The sequence below is a fragment of the Leuresthes tenuis genome, unplaced genomic scaffold (assembly GCF_036924035.1).
Source record: "Leuresthes tenuis unplaced genomic scaffold, fLeuTen1.0.hap1 SCAF_7, whole genome shotgun sequence".
NCBI classification, from domain to species: Eukaryota; Metazoa; Chordata; class Actinopteri; order Atheriniformes; family Atherinopsidae; genus Leuresthes; species Leuresthes tenuis.
This window is the reverse complement of record NW_027325361.1, coordinates 9,738,305-9,753,682: the sequence shown is the minus strand read 5'-3', so window position 1 is coordinate 9,753,682 and position 15,378 is coordinate 9,738,305. Positions and strand designations below refer to the sequence as shown.

Below are 15,378 nucleotides of genomic sequence, written 5' to 3'. Positions count from 1 at the left end.
GACCTCCGGATGTGTTCCTGAGCTCATGCAGTGATTTCCATGACAGAATCATGCATGTTTTTGATGAAGTGATGTCTGAGGATCCAAAGATCACTTGCATTCAGTACTGATTTTCAGCTGTGTCCCTTGTACTGACATATTTCCAGAATCTTTTGATTTTTGGAATAAATTATTAAATAATCAAAATCTTACCCACTTTACATTGAGGAATGATCAGATTCATAAACTTCTTCACATCTTTACTTCTGAAAACTCTCTAAAGTGCTCTTTTTTACATCTAATCCTGTTACTGACCTGTTGCCCGTGAACTCATTTCCAACCTTTTGTTGCCCCTGTCCCAGCTTTTTGGAGACATGTTACTGCCATCTGGTAAAATGTTTCACTTTCAGCATTTGATATGTTTTCTATGGTCTGTTGTGAATAAAACATCAGTTCACAGAGAATGTACAACAGTCTGAAAAAATAATCCAACAGGGCTGCAGTAAAGCATCACAATCATTGTGCACCAGAAAGTTAAGTAAGTAGCCTGCTGAGGACCTACAGAGTTTAGAACTAAACTTCATTTTGTACATGCAATGTCGCTATGAAAAATTCAAGTTGTCTCATATTGCCTCATCCTTTACCTTAAAGGCCTCCCTGCGCTGATAATCAAGTTTAGCCATCTCTTCTCTGACCCACGTAGGAATATCAGGAATAGCCACATGGATGACGTACTTCAGGAGGATTGCAAAGTGCTGCAACAGACGGATAGGTGGAGAAGAGAAAAAAATTTATCAATATCCCAGAGTTCAGAAATATGCCACAGTGTTACCGATTGTTACTGAAGGTATTTCTGGCTCAAAAACCTCTTGGTACGCCTGACATCTTTATTAGGCCAAGACAGAGCTTTAAGCTGTTTACCTCTTTCTTAAAATAGACAGGCACAGAGTGCAGAGCTGACACAACTCACATCTGAATACATACTACAGGCAGTAGGAGTGACATCGATGGTGCTCTTAATCATTTGTTCATGCTTTTACAAAAAGATGGGTTGGAAACCCGTTTTGTATGTGTAACTATCAATCTGAACAGACGCGATGTTTCGATTCTCTTATAAGGTGCTTTGTCTGCCAGACACCTTTTGTCTGATCACCACTTCAAGATCCAATGTAACATTTCGGGAGACATATTGGCAGGACTGCGATATAGTGACATTCACCACCATGTGAAACCCCTGCTCAACTTCTCCTTCAGCTTTCTAGCTTCTCATTTCATTGGTTTTTCACAGCGCATACAAAAGAGAAGTACAGCACCCAGAACCAATCAAACACTTCTTTTGGAGTGTATGCTCTGTTTGAACTTGCCTTTCTGAGACTGTCATTGCTCTGCAGATTTAAAGCAGAAATCCTCAGCTATTGCACTGATGACTGATTTTGCTCATGATATGTCTTGTAACACATTAAAGAAATCCTTATGCACATGTTAACAAGTTTAAAAACATAGTTAAAGCCTTTCAGGTGGCAAAATATCACACCAGAGTAGTTGAGTTTGCAGCCCAACAACCTGGCATATTTTGTGTTAGCATACATTTTGTGTTGGAATGTGAGAAAAGTTCTTATATCGAAACTTCTGTTACCACAAAAAAAAAAAAAAGTAGAAATAGTACTGCTCTAAGCTTCTCAGACTGACAAGCAGGAGCGAGCTGTGGTACCTCGAGGATGACAATGGAGATGATGGCCATCTCAGGGCTGAGCCAGGGAAAGAGGCGCTGTAGCTGACCGCACTGACCAATCAGGTAGCAATTCACTATGATGGCAATGAGGCCCATGGCTTCCATGGCAGTCTGTGAACGAGGAAAAGAAAAGTGTTTCATACCATCATAAATTTGACTTGATTTTAAAATTATGGTAATGTTTACATAATTACAAAATATCCTTGATTTTCAGTGCCAGTGCCTTTCCACCTACACACCATATGGTGGTATCACTAAAATATTTGAACTTATAAGCAAAGCTAAAAAATCTCATGATCCAACTTTCAGAGTGAACTTTTAGTTTCTTACCTGCCACTGGCCGATGCTCTCCACTCGGACCCCAAATGGCCTCTGCAGCCCAGTGCACAGCTTAAAGGCATCACTGCGAATCTCAATGATGTTGTTGATGAGAGCACACATGGCAGCCAGAGGAAAGGCAGAGGAGAAGAGCACCACGTAGCCAAATTGGACAAACATCTCTTGATAGTCTTGGAAGGTGTCCTGATGGAGGACAAGTTGGTGCATTAAACCACGGCTATAACCTACTTATGCAGTCTGAATGAAATGCTCAATTCAAGCTTCAGAGCTTTATATATGAACTCTGACAACAGTATGAGAAGAAGGGTTCACCATTTAGCTGCTGTTCACCCAATATTAAAAAACATTCTTCAGTCTATTCCAATTGTAAAGACCGTAACTGTACGGTAAATCTTAATGGTTTATGTTGCAGATTCTACTATGAAAATCTGTGAAAGAGTGAATGAAAAAGTGAAAGAAAACCTTAAAATATTACATTTTCTGAGTGTTAGTCTAATGTTTTTCAAAGCGAGGAGGGCAAAGAATGAGAGAAAGCAAAATTTGTTTTTAATAACAAGAATTAAACAGTGACTTGTGTGCCCTGATCTCTTTAGCTCTTAGCTGTTGCTGTGAACTTTTTTCAGTAGCAAATTAAAGAAAAGAGTTTGGATGTTTTTGTATTGAAAATTGTGCCGGTTGAGTTTTGTAAAGACTCCTTCTTACGGCATATGTCTGCATGCAGCTCTCCATCTCAGCCTGAGTGAGCGTTGTGCTCTCACTCTCCTGAGGAGGATCAATCCACGACTCTTTTCTTGTTTTGGGCTCGGGCCTCTCTACGCTCCGACCTCTTCTCCTGTGACGCAGTGATGTGCTGCTCTCAGGCCCAGAGGGCAGCGAGGCAGCGTTGCCAGCAGCTGCAGCAGCTGCAGCAGCAGCAGCAGCAGCATTATTTCCCTCAGTCCCGCCTCCTCCAGAGTCCTTCACATCATGGATTCCATTATCATCGTCGTCATCGCACATTTCAAACACTGAGGCAGGGTCCATTCCTTTTTCAACCATAGTGGGGCTCCCGTCTTCAAGAAAACTGTTTTCCATTGGGGGTCCGCTACAGGCTGGCCTTCTGTCCACCTTGATAAAAACAACTGTTGTTACTGTATTTACTGTTACGAAAACTTATAGAAGTGTCCCAGCATGAGGACGTCACGCACATCACACAGTACTGTACCTTCTCTATGAAGCTGACTTTCCTCAGCTTCAAACCGCAGTCAATCAAACTTTCCTCCTCTGTCTCTCCTTCACTGAACCTCCCGCTGTCAGCCTCGTCCCTCTCACCTCCCTCCTCCTCATCAGGCACACCACATCCACCGTTCAAACACTTCTTTTCCCTGAGAGGATTGAAGGCAGAGATAATGGGACATGAGACATACTGAGCATTATCCCCTCACAGTAGTGTTCCCAAGGTTTATTTACTCAATGTCTGACTGGCATGAATCATAATGGGAGGCAGCACACAAACAATGACAGCGGAAGACAAAGTGGTTTTCTATTTGAACCCAAGCAATTGTGTTTGTAGTGACTAATCCTGTGACCTTTGGGGTAAATGATCATTGTCAGGTTTTTTAACATATAATTTTGTCTTCTCTGCACTAAAAAGCTCTTCACCATATTTGTATTTGATTTCTTTAGAGACAGATTTAGAGTTTAATGGTTTTGACCTTCGTTCTGAGTGCCACACTCCAGGCCTGGTGCCCCTCAGTCCAGGTCCTGGCATGGTCTGGTCAGTGGGTGAGGCCTTGGCTTTTCCAGCTGCCAGCCGGGCATATTTAAGCAGCACTGAGAGCAGCAGGTCCCACACAGCTCTCAGTGTGAGCTCCCCCAGCTTGTGACGCTCGTACAGGTAAGGCTGCAGCACCTCTTTCACATTTTGAAGGAACTGGCGGATGATGAGAAGAGTGGCCAGCATCTGACAAGGAGAGGACAACAGTCACCACACTGAGAGAACACAGAAGAAACCAATAAGAGCATTTATGAGAATGCTAGGGTTTAGACAAAGACTACAGGACAGAGAGGAAATTATCACAAATGCGAAAACCCACAAGAAAATGGATCAAATCAATTAAAAGACAATTAAGGGTGTAGGTTCCATCTCCAAGTTAATCACAAGAAGATCTATCTGTGATTGGTTTGTGTCAGAGGTGTAACATATCTCCAAGAACAAACAGGAAGCAGTGCAGCCAGAGTTTTAAGCTCCTGATTTACTGGGAATCTTTACCCCCCAAATCTTTTAGGAAGACTTATCTTGCAGAACAAATGCAAATTTCGCACAACGGGGAGCATTTGGGTCTACTTGAACAGTTTTGGGTTTAACTAACATTTGCAATAATATATAACTAAATGAGAAATAACTAAGACATGGCAAGAAATATAAACCATCAAATGTTCAAACAAAGACTCAGTATGGCAGACAGGCCACATTGTGTTTCCAACACTGACTTATTGCTTCTGCTTTGATGTACTATAACAAGCTAATCACCCTTTTCTTTGCAGTGAGCGATTTTTTTTCAGCACTTTTTGAACAAACTTTAACCAAATACATGGTTTATTTTGGTTTATTTGATTAAATCGAATAAACTCTGTGCTCAGACAACTTCAGTTGTTTTCCTCATCAGGTTTTACTGTGATCATGTTGCTTTGTTTCCCATGTTGGCAAAACCAATAAGAATGCAAATGTTGCTTTAACGCTCAAAATTGAGCAGGAATATTGTTTTCGTTCCACTTAATTTCTTTGTACCCAGAGGACAACAATGAACTTTTTCAAGAACTTCAGCATCACAGAGCTTACAGTTCATTATTGACTTTAACCTAAATGCAATTGTCCTCAAGTCAAACATTGCTGACATAATATTTTATATGCAGTCGCTGCAGCACAGAATATAAACACACAGCCACAATGAATTCCTGACAGGATACGAACACAATATTTTCAGTTTCTAGGGAACTGAGAAAAGCACTTACTGTTCTCCCACTGCTACCAGCACAGATACAACTGAGACATACACTGAAGTGACTAAATAGCAAAGCACATGATTTTTGCTTGATTAAAACAGAAGCTAACAAAAAAAGATGATTAAAGGTTTTTGCACACTTTTACCAGATTTTTTTTTACCTAATTAAACTGGAAAGTCACATCTGCTTATATATTCAAGGTTACATCACTCTTTGCATGATAACTCCTGTATGTGGACTTGTCCTACAGGAAGTAAATATACTTGGACAAATATTTGGATTGGTTGGACAAGGAAAAACTATAAAGTCAGGAGGGCGTTAACAGATAATGAAAAACCCAGCAAGGTGCCACTCTAGCTGAGAGTGCAACAGAAAGTGACAGACTGTAGGAAGAGAATTTTAAGTATGAGGGAAAATTATTCACAAAAACAGCATGGAAGGAAGAGACCAAAAATCCCCAATGCCTCCACATAAATAAAGGGAAAAAAAGTCAAAATCACATATAGAATGATACGATATTATGCAGAGATGAGGTGGTCTGTTTAAGAACAATGGAAGGATGTAATGAAAGATTTTGGTAAATGATAAATTTTTTTAAAAAAAGCTTGTTTAACAATCAGAGTATGTTCTGAAGGGTACAAAGTCACAAGCCTCCCACGTATAGAGCACAATATGTATGACCATCATCAGACCAGCAGTAGACAAACCAGAGCAAACAAAGCCTTGCCTGGTGGACAGGTGGCATGGCAAAAAAAACAACCTTTAGTCCCTCCCAGAAAGGCTTAACAAGAGTCATACTTTGGACCTGAGTAAAGCCCTGAAGAACCAGGGAACAGAGACCACAAATGTCTGGATCTTGAAGATCAGGGAAGGCAGCAAATTGACCCGGACCTGCCGCTGCAGACTCCGTAACAGACACAACACCAGCAGCATCTTTCACAAATGGACAAATGGGTCGATGTGTGGATGAATGGGTAGGTAAATCAACACAAGTAAGCGGACGGAGCGAAGCATTTAAGAATGAAAGACTGCTACAAGACATGCAAATGTATGATGGCTGGACAACGTCAGAACAATATTAGGACAGGGATGTTTTGTACCTCCTTCAGGCGCTCCATGTCTTTGAGGTAGAATCCAATGTAAAAAAGGCTGAGATAAGAATTTACAAACTGAAACTATAAGAGAAAGAAATGCAAAGTGAAGATAACTGTGTGAAAATTCAACACTTTGAAAAAGTATGATTGCATTACAGTGGTAGAGATAAAATCCACTTACAAGAACCATTTTTATGATGAGATTTTTCTCATAGGCACTCTGGAGTCTATAGTTTTCTGTGGAAATATAACATAAACGAACAGCACTGTAAGAATGCAATACACTGCTAAATTAAAAGCAATAGCGAATTAGGGTTTAAAAGAGATAACATAACATCCACAAAGAATGTGAATGAATCACAGACATATTTCTTTATTAAGAGATATTCTGCTGTGAGTGTACATGTGGATTAGTTTAGTTCAACTCTCACCCATGTCATTGAGCCAGCAGGCAATTTTCCTGTACACCTCGTCACATGCAGTCACAGTGATAGCTAGCATGATTTTGGGGATGAAGCGAGCTAGCCGAGGCATTTCCTTGATCCCCATCACAAACTCCTGCAGATACACAAAAAAAGAGGCTTTCTTACTGGTCAACCTCACAAAAGACATTGAGGGCAAACATGCATTTATGTTTCACTGGACTGAAACTGTAAAGGAGAAATAATCTGCTCTGGAATTACTGCTATCTGTAACCTGTATTGTCTGTGGTGTCTTGATGTTTAAGAGGCTTTTTGTATCCATCCATAAACTAAACAAAAAGGTTGTGGAGTTAGACTTCCACCACCAATCCTACCACTGCAGCAGAACACATAGATAAAAAAAATGAAATAACTGTTGACAGCAGACTGACCTGCAGCTCAAAGCAGATGAGCATAACCAGGAAGACAAAGCAAAGACAGAGAATACAGATGGGCAGGCTGACCAGCCACCTGAATACACGCCTCCGCCATGGAGGATAGTAGAACTCCTCACATCCGGTTATAGGACTGCAGCGCTTGATTCCCTGCAGACAGAAAGCACGAAACAACATGAAAGAGAGAAACAGAGGAGGATCAAATGTTAAGAGGAATCAGAGCTTTAGATCGTCTCACCCGAAACTGAGGTCGTGGTTCCTCCAGGGATTCGGCGGGTGTGTCCAGAGTTCCCCACTTGTACGCCAGCTCAGCACCCCTCCTCTTCCACCGCTCCAAAAACAGAGTGGCCCACACCACGTTGAACAGTGCAAACACCACGCAGCAGATGTCACGACTCGTCTGAGACAACACAAACATGCAGTTTCTGACTGTTATCAGGTGATGACATTTTTACTTAATAATTTAAGCTTTAAAGGAGTTCTCCTCACCTGATCCGACTCGGTGAGCATCCAAAGCACAAACCCGATCACAGCAGGATATAACATAGAAGTGGTGTAGAAACCCAGCCAGGCAAAATACATAGCGATCTTTACCCCAAAGTAGTCACAGATATCATCTGTAAATACCCATTTAATTGTTCAGATTACAGAAGCAACATTTGGTCAGTGACTGTGTCAGAGAAAAGAGAGTAAAAAACAAAGAGCAAAGAACTGCAAACAAGCAAAGTGAGCGATTCAAACTGTGCTGTGGTTACTCTTGTGTGTTTATGGATGCAATATATGAGACACGGACCTAAAGGCTGTTTCTCACAGACAGCCTGCACCCAAGACTTCATCAGCTGACTGAGGATCCTTTGCTCATGGAGAGGAAATACTTGCTGGATCACACCTCTCGCACTCAACTCTGGGACTGCAAACAGTCAACCAAAAAGCACAAAATTTACTCATTTGTTAGAGAGAGAAACAAATAGAAGATACAGAAAGAGAAAAGGGACAATCAGATCCAACAAAAGATTATTTCCAAAGCCAGTCAAAGATGTGCCTTAGGATTAATAAATACAAATATCTGTGTTAAGCTACACTGTGCTGATAAAGGATGCTGCTTACTGATTGGCTGGCCCTCGAGGAAGTTAATATTATGAAGAACCTCCCCATGTTTGGCACGTAGATTATCCAGCCAGTATTTAATGATGCTCTGCCTCTCCTACAACAAGAAGAACAGCAAGCAATGTCAGAAAAACATGAGCAAATGAATTGCCTCTGTGTGTGTGAGACACTGACCTGTGAGGTGAAGAAGCACAGCTCGCTCTCGATGTTCTCATAGATGTAGTCCTCTTCGCAGGAGAAGCTTCGCGTTCCGCCACCAAACTCGGGTTTTACCGCCTTCCTCAGTCCCATTTCCTCAGCACCACGCAGTAAACTGCATCCACAGCGACACAGTTTTTATTCATTTTACTTTTCTAATATGTGGCAGGACTTTGAAGTGCATTATTTTCCCCTCAATCTGCTTTGATTACATCTGCTTTTGTTACCAACTGCCCACACCTCTCAGAACTGACACATTGTGATGACCCCCAAGCTGTTGCACTCTGCTGGCAGTTTTACCACACAACATGTAGGCGGAGAGAGCAGTACTGAGAGTGATTGTATAGTAACAGCAAATAAGCATAGTTTTTTCCATCTGAGAAAAAAAACATAAATTCCTGTTATTCAAGCTATGTTTTCTGCATTGTAAAATCCTTTGTCATTGGGTTACGAGGGAACTGTACTAAGTCAATAAGTTGATGAGGATTCTTAGTCATTCAGGTCATGGTAATCCTAAGAGCTTGAATAAGGGCAACTGGACTTGCATCTTAAAGACGTTTCACCTGTCATCCAAAAGGCTTCTTCAGCTCTGAGCTCGATGGTGGGGGTATCAGCTTATACGCAGAGACCAAAGTCAATTACAGAACATTTATCAACTATTTAATTTATCCAGCAATAATAACAATAACCCTCAGTTGACTTGTTAATGCTTAGGATAAATGTCAGTATAATACTAAAGCATAGTACAGACCAGCTCAACCCTCTTTCTCATCGTCTCATATCCGTTACCCTTCCTGTTCAGTCTTCATCATTCTATCAGATTTCTTACCTCTTCCACGCCTCCCCAACCCCCCTCATCCCATCATTCCTTTCTCCTGTCTTTCTGTCCTTCCCGGTGGCCTTGTACTGAAATTGCAATGATAATGCAGCACCACGCCTTCCGTTCCCTACAGGCCAACAGCTCACCTCGCTCTCACATGTGCCAGTATATATATATATATATATATATATATAGTCTACACTCTCACATCTGGGAGCACAGCTTAGGTGGGCTGGTAACATCCATTCATCATGCAGCTGCGAGCACTTGGAGGGGCAGTATAGTGAAGTGCTGGCAGCACCATGATGGATTACATCAGAATGCAAGATGTAAGCTTCTGCATCACTGAAAAATACAGCAGCATCAGAATAAAGGTCTGAGGCAAAACAAAACATTCTATCTATTTATCTATTTAAACCAACTGTTTAGTACACTTCAAGGCCTTTTCAGAGGTATGCAGCTCATGGTGTGACCATGAATCTTAATGATTCCCTTTCTTTTATTCAAAGTTTTTGCTTTTTACACCCTCTCTCCCCACAAACAGGTAGCCTAAATGTTGAGAAGCAATAAAAGGTAATGTGTGGACAACACTAACCTTGTTAAAGAGCAAAACACTGCTGAGGGAGAGCTTTGCTTCTAAGGTTTATGCTAATTTAGCAAATATCTATCAGCCATAATGTGTGCAAATGAAACTCAGCAGAACTCAGGTTGGCACAAAGTAAAGTGCCCAGTCAGAGCTGAGGAATGAGTAATGGATGGTGTGTCAGGTAAGTAAAATAGGACACGGATATTTGTGTAAGACTATGTTAACAGCTTGGGTTGTGTGTTCTGCTGGAGTTGCTTTTAAAAAAGGAAATGAACAAAAAAAAGAACAGCCATGTTTTCTGCTGTCCAGATCACTAACTTCTACTCAGTAAGAACTTCTACTTTTGCAACAGATCTCCTCTGAATAACATAAACAGGAGGCATAATACTAGAATTTCCACTAAATTCTGGGTGGCCGTGACTCAGTGGTTAGAGTGGGTCGTCCAATATCCAGAAGGTTGCCGGTTTGATTCCCACTCTTGCCACTCAAAAAATAGTGAACTGACAGCTGGAGGGGTGGGAGTCCACAGCTCAGGTGCCCTTGAGTGCTCCCTGGGTGCTGTGATTGGCTGCCCACCGCTCCAGTGTATGGCATCTGTCTCCATGAGTGTGTGACCCTGTGCATGTGAGTGTTCAACAGGTGCCAACCTGGATGGGTTAAATGCAGAGGAGAAATTTCATGTACCGTGTTTCCCTGTATCTGCATGACAATAAATCTAGATCTGATCTTAATCTTAAAATAATTCAACATATGGTCTGACACAAAAAAGGGAAATAAAAGGGGAATGTCTGCCCAGAGTGAAGTTGAGACAATGTACTTTCTGGGTTAATCTGATAAAATGTAGGTCAGCCTACCTAATAGCAGGTGTGTGTGTTTTTATGTGTGTGAAGAGAGCGACTGGGTCATGCACTCAGTCCACCCCTTCACCACATTACCTTTCCCTACTTCTTCCTTTTTCTCATTTTGCCTCCATCTTCCCCCACAGTAAATCTCTTACTCTGACAGCACTGTTTTTCTCTACCACTGCTTCATCTTTCCCTTTTCCTCCTGACCATCCATCTGTTCCTATTCCATTCATGGGCAAAACATTTTATTTGAGAGGCACATTGTTAAATGCACAGTCAGCAAACAGGGCTCAATATTTGTCAAGCGGAGAAACGAGGTACAGAACAACTGCCACCATGATACCTTGGATTGTATTTCTCAGTGTTCGTACACCAAAGTCAGCACTTGGATTAAAATGGCCCTGGGCTCAGCCCCAATTTTCCTGAGGTCTTGATTGAAAAAAAGCACAGCTCCAGGCAGCACGGGCAAAGTAAAAACAATCCCAACAATTTGGCTGAACTCTAAATTTAAAGAAAGAAAAGAAAAGAAAAACTTGAATTTGAAAATCAACTTCAAACCAAAAGGAGAGGAGTGCATCTGGCTGCTTCTTGGCAGATGATTCACAACATAAGAGCTAGACTGTTATGCATCCTATAGCTACAGATAAGTTTCAATTTCACACCAACACAGAACGGCACAGATATTTTTGTATTTTACATTCCAAGTCTAGTTGTAGCATTTAAAAATAACCACACCGCAAATTACTGGAGGAAGAGGTCATGCATTATTCATAGGCAGTTTTGCTAATTTCTTCCACATTGGACAAAAATAGCTTATTCTTACTTGTAACTTCTTACTTACATTCTGCCCAAAGTAATGAGGTGATGAATGGATACAGCTACAGCTAAAAGAACAGTTACAGCAAAGCCTGCACCAGGTCATGACAGCAGATCTGATTCTACTGAAGCTAACAGGGCACACATAAGAGTTTCAAACATATACATATATATATATATATATATAACAGTATTTAAATGAAATCCTTCAATATTTCAGGGGGCCAATGAGGTTGAGATGAAGATATTACTCGTCAACAGAGTCAGGCCAGCTGCTATGTTGAGCTGCTATGTCGAGCATTTCCTCTTAATTTTCTCTTAACTTCATATTTAGAACATGAGAGGCAACAAAGAGGCAACAGTTTTTCCACTATCAACTACAGAGGGCGAGAATAAGGCTCTCCAACCACTTCTGCATTACAACACAAGAGAAAATGTACTGTATGATGGTGAAGAATCAGTTTTGATTTTCACTTCAATTTATGGTCAACTGAGGATCTGCAGGTGCTAGATGAAACATAATAAGATATCACACTACCTTACATGCAAAGAAAATTATAACATTATATCTATTAACTCAAAAAAACAATGAGGATAGAATGAATCGTCATAACTTCATCCCCACTGTTAAAGAAAAAAGGTCATAAAAGTTGAATGAGTGAAAAAATGAGAGAAATTCTCGGCAGATTTCTTACTTTTCGTATGTAGCGGTGATGAAGAATGCGTAGACTCTGGTCTTCTTATGGTGTCGGATTTGGATGATGAGCTCTGGGATTCCCAGCCGGATGTGGTTCAGTAGCCAGAGTAATGTGTGGTCATCTGTGGCGTCTATGGCAGGAAATGAAAAATAAAAAAATTTATTTTCTATCATCTACGCAGGATCAACAGGGTGCTCCCACAGTCGATTACGACTTATTCCTGGGATGCAGCTGGAGGTTAAGAATAACTATTTCACTTCTTTCTTTAAGCTGCAAAAAACGGGACACTTAAGGAGTTAAACACATGTGCGTTCTTTGCCTACAGCGACACAAAGCAATGTTACAGTCTTACGTGACTTTAAAATGAAACATTTAACACTTAATGGGGCTGTGGTGAATGATGGAGCATCAACATAAAACCTGTTACGATTGGCCAAAAGATGTAATTCCATAACAGAATTTTGTTTATGTGTACACGTACATAATTGTTTGTGGTCTTGTGCTGCTGTATTTTAAGGGAACAATATTTTGAGCAGGGAAAATTAGTAGGCCTGCCTTCACTTCCTCAAAAGTGCTTTTGGAGGGTGAAAACGTAGTCTTCGGTTTCAGCGGTGCAGAAATAATTAACAGAAAACTGTCATGAAATTGGGATATAATGACTTTGGCTTGTACTGTGCTGACATGCTAGTTAACAAAAGAAAACAGAATGAAAATAAAGATAAAGTTTAGAGTCACTCCTATAAGTGGAGCCCAACTCTTGAGCCACAGCAGGCAAAATAGTAATCTAGTCAGTTTTAGTGCTATATCTAGAGTAATTAATCAGTTGTCTTAAAGTATAAAGTTTGATGTTGTAGTACAAAGCCGTACTGCTCTTCATCAGAAACGATCTGACATCTTAAATCGATGAATAAATGAAAATTTGAGCCTTGTAGCGAGCAAGCGTTTTGTTTCTCTTGTTGTCTGTTCATCATTGGGCCCTGTACATAATCCCTTTTCTAAAGAGGATACAAATGTGTATTACTGGCTACATTAGCATAGCACTATCAGCTTATACAATCTATATAACTTAAACGGCTGGGGAGGTGCATCCATAATATATAACTGTGAGAATAATTGAAAAGCTAATTTTGCCTGGCTGAAAACAGGCAACTAAATCTACCAAATGCTGAAAATTAACAGCCAACTTCTCTGAGTATTCTGCTATTTAAATGTGAACATCACTAGTCACCGGTCATTTATGAGACTGAATCCTTGTTGTGGCAAATTTGACCTTTGGTCATTTACTTCATGCAGCTCCCGCTTTCCTGTCTCCATAAAACCTTTCACATTGACTACGTCCACATTTGACAGTATTGGTTAAAGGTTTACAGGCACTTCTTTCTGATAGGTTATGTGCTACAGATGCACCATTTCATTGAATGTTTTCAGAGACATACTGTTCAGATAAAAACATTTGTGGATGTCTCCGAGTGCCTGACCTGCAAATGTCATGAGAACATCGCAGTTCTCTGTGGGCACCGTTTTCATCCAGGACTTATGAGACATGATGTGTCTCCCGGCCTGCAGCAGCCGCTTTCCAAACAGCTTATCTGAAAGACAGAGAGACAGTGAGGGAAGGGGAAAAGAGGGTGAGAGAGTGGGAGAGTCACCTTTTCAAAGTCAACCAGCGTGAGGAGCAATGACATTTTTAACATTTTTGTCAAACCCCCTCAAAAACTCTCAGCCCCTGCTGTTCCAACACACATACACAAAGGGACACACAAACAAACAAAATTGGCCTTCTTAATGGGACAGATTTAAATGTCACGCCCCTTTGCTTCACAATACGAGACTGGCAGGAATAATCCTGGTCTGCCAAGACCACAGGCCACAAATTGTCTGCACTGTTTGAATTGTCACATACACAAAACACACATGACACAAAACTGCAGCTCTTTGTCGCTGGTGTAATAAGTTCTGACTCCAAGGAACGACACTTGAATGATAAATAAAAATTCTCCCTGGGGTTTGCAGTATAATATGTAAATGCACCTATATGTATGAATTCAGCTCGTGCAGAATCACCATGGCTCCATCAGTGAAGTCAAAAGCAGACTAAAATAGCTCTACTCTGGCCACACAGCAGTGTGACAAAACACAGCCACCTTAATGCAGCAGTCTGAAGGGAAAAAAAGTGCTCAGCAGATATTTCTGCTGGTGCAGATATTGTAACGTCATGGAAAAATAAATTGTAAAGTTCCATCTTTACTCTGACACCTCCTTCATCAATCCCTGACCCCGTAGAGCTCAAGTTCACACGGACGCACCAGTGCAAACAGTTTAAATACCAAGTGCTCTGTAACCAGTGCAAGCCCCGACTCAGCTGTCAGAGGGCAGTTTGTGAAAACTATTTACCAGCTCCTGAATAATAATGACGGCAGCCTGGAGGGAATGTCCACCCCTCATCTGCTCTGTGATCAGTGAGACGAGGTCTGTCAGAGGAGCCGGAAAGTGGGGCACTTTCCAAAGATCACACACAGGCATGTTCACTATCACAGCAGTCATCATCTGATACCCTCCTTGTTTATCTCTTTATCTATTTAAAGCAGCTGAAGTGTATCCAGATGAGACAGCACTTTAAATGTTTTTTTTATCATTTTGGGCGGCTGTGGCTCAGTGGTTAGAGTGAGTCGTCCAATAACTGGAAGGTCGGCGGTTTGATTCCCAGTCTCGCCACTCAAAATTGCAATCCACCATCTGTGATTGGCTGCCCACCCCTCCATGAGTGTGTGACCCTGTGCATGTGTGTGTTAAACAGGTGCCAACCTTAATGGGTCAAATGCGGAGAAGTAATTTCGTGGTAACATTTGTGTGTACATGACAATAAAGTAATCTTAATCTTACACATGATGTCCATCCTGTCGCTTCAGTTATTGCTGACATGGTTACAGTGAATGTGCACACATACACAGTGACAGGTCATAAACGTCCCCACCATATCTCCTGCATTAGAATGATGCTGTAAATAACACTGTCTCTGTGGTCTGCAGAGCCAATAAATACCTGTCACATAAAAACATCTTTGTACTGCTACACAGTGTCCCTCTACTTCCTGGAACTGCAGGGCTTGGCTTTACTGATAAATACACACTCATCACCCAGAGCACTTGTGTACATCGTGTAGGTCCTCGTCATGCCAACAAAAGAGCTCGAAATAGTCAAGGCATGAACAAAAAACATCGGAGGGTACCCTGGAGTATCTGGTAGTAGGATGTTAGCAGTAGAAAATATAGGCCCTGTGGGTTGTCCCAGCAGAACATTGTATTGTTACAAGATGTGTAGAA

General features: G+C 41.2%; 2 protein-coding genes across 3 annotated transcripts in view; one reads left to right on the top strand and one right to left on the bottom strand.

Annotated features, from left to right (window-relative positions):
- Positions 1-7,976, top strand: part of nek7 (NIMA-related kinase 7) — a 148,353-nt gene extending 140,377 nt beyond the window's left edge. Inside the window, exon 11 of the transcript XR_011916925.1 lies at positions 7,966-7,976. The gene's annotated coding sequence lies outside the window, so the exon portion shown is untranslated. The remainder of the gene's footprint in view (positions 1-7,965) is intronic.
- Positions 1-15,378, bottom strand: part of ano8b (anoctamin 8b) — a 39,040-nt gene that overhangs the window by 4,908 nt on the left and 18,754 nt on the right. Inside the window, exons 2-19 of one of the 2 annotated variants that reach the window (XM_072389198.1) lie at positions 13,534-13,644; positions 12,053-12,185; positions 8,267-8,405; positions 8,093-8,189; positions 7,779-7,895; positions 7,475-7,602; positions 7,224-7,385; positions 6,983-7,135; positions 6,561-6,687; positions 6,311-6,366; positions 6,136-6,210; positions 5,834-5,968; positions 3,745-3,992; positions 3,255-3,414; positions 2,753-3,157; positions 2,042-2,233; positions 1,691-1,822; positions 624-734 (exon numbers count right to left, since the gene is read on the bottom strand). In XM_072389198.1, coding sequence (XP_072245299.1) covers positions 624-734; positions 1,691-1,822; positions 2,042-2,233; positions 2,753-3,157; positions 3,255-3,414; positions 3,745-3,992; positions 5,834-5,968; positions 6,136-6,210; positions 6,311-6,366; positions 6,561-6,687; positions 6,983-7,135; positions 7,224-7,385; positions 7,475-7,602; positions 7,779-7,895; positions 8,093-8,189; positions 8,267-8,405; positions 12,053-12,185; positions 13,534-13,644 — 2,681 coding nt within the window. The remainder of the gene's footprint in view (positions 1-623; positions 735-1,690; positions 1,823-2,041; positions 2,234-2,752; positions 3,158-3,254; positions 3,415-3,744; positions 3,993-5,833; positions 5,969-6,135; positions 6,211-6,310; positions 6,367-6,560; positions 6,688-6,982; positions 7,136-7,223; positions 7,386-7,474; positions 7,603-7,778; positions 7,896-8,092; positions 8,190-8,266; positions 8,406-12,052; positions 12,186-13,533; positions 13,645-15,378) is intronic. The other variant, XM_072389199.1, reaches the window with a different exon arrangement.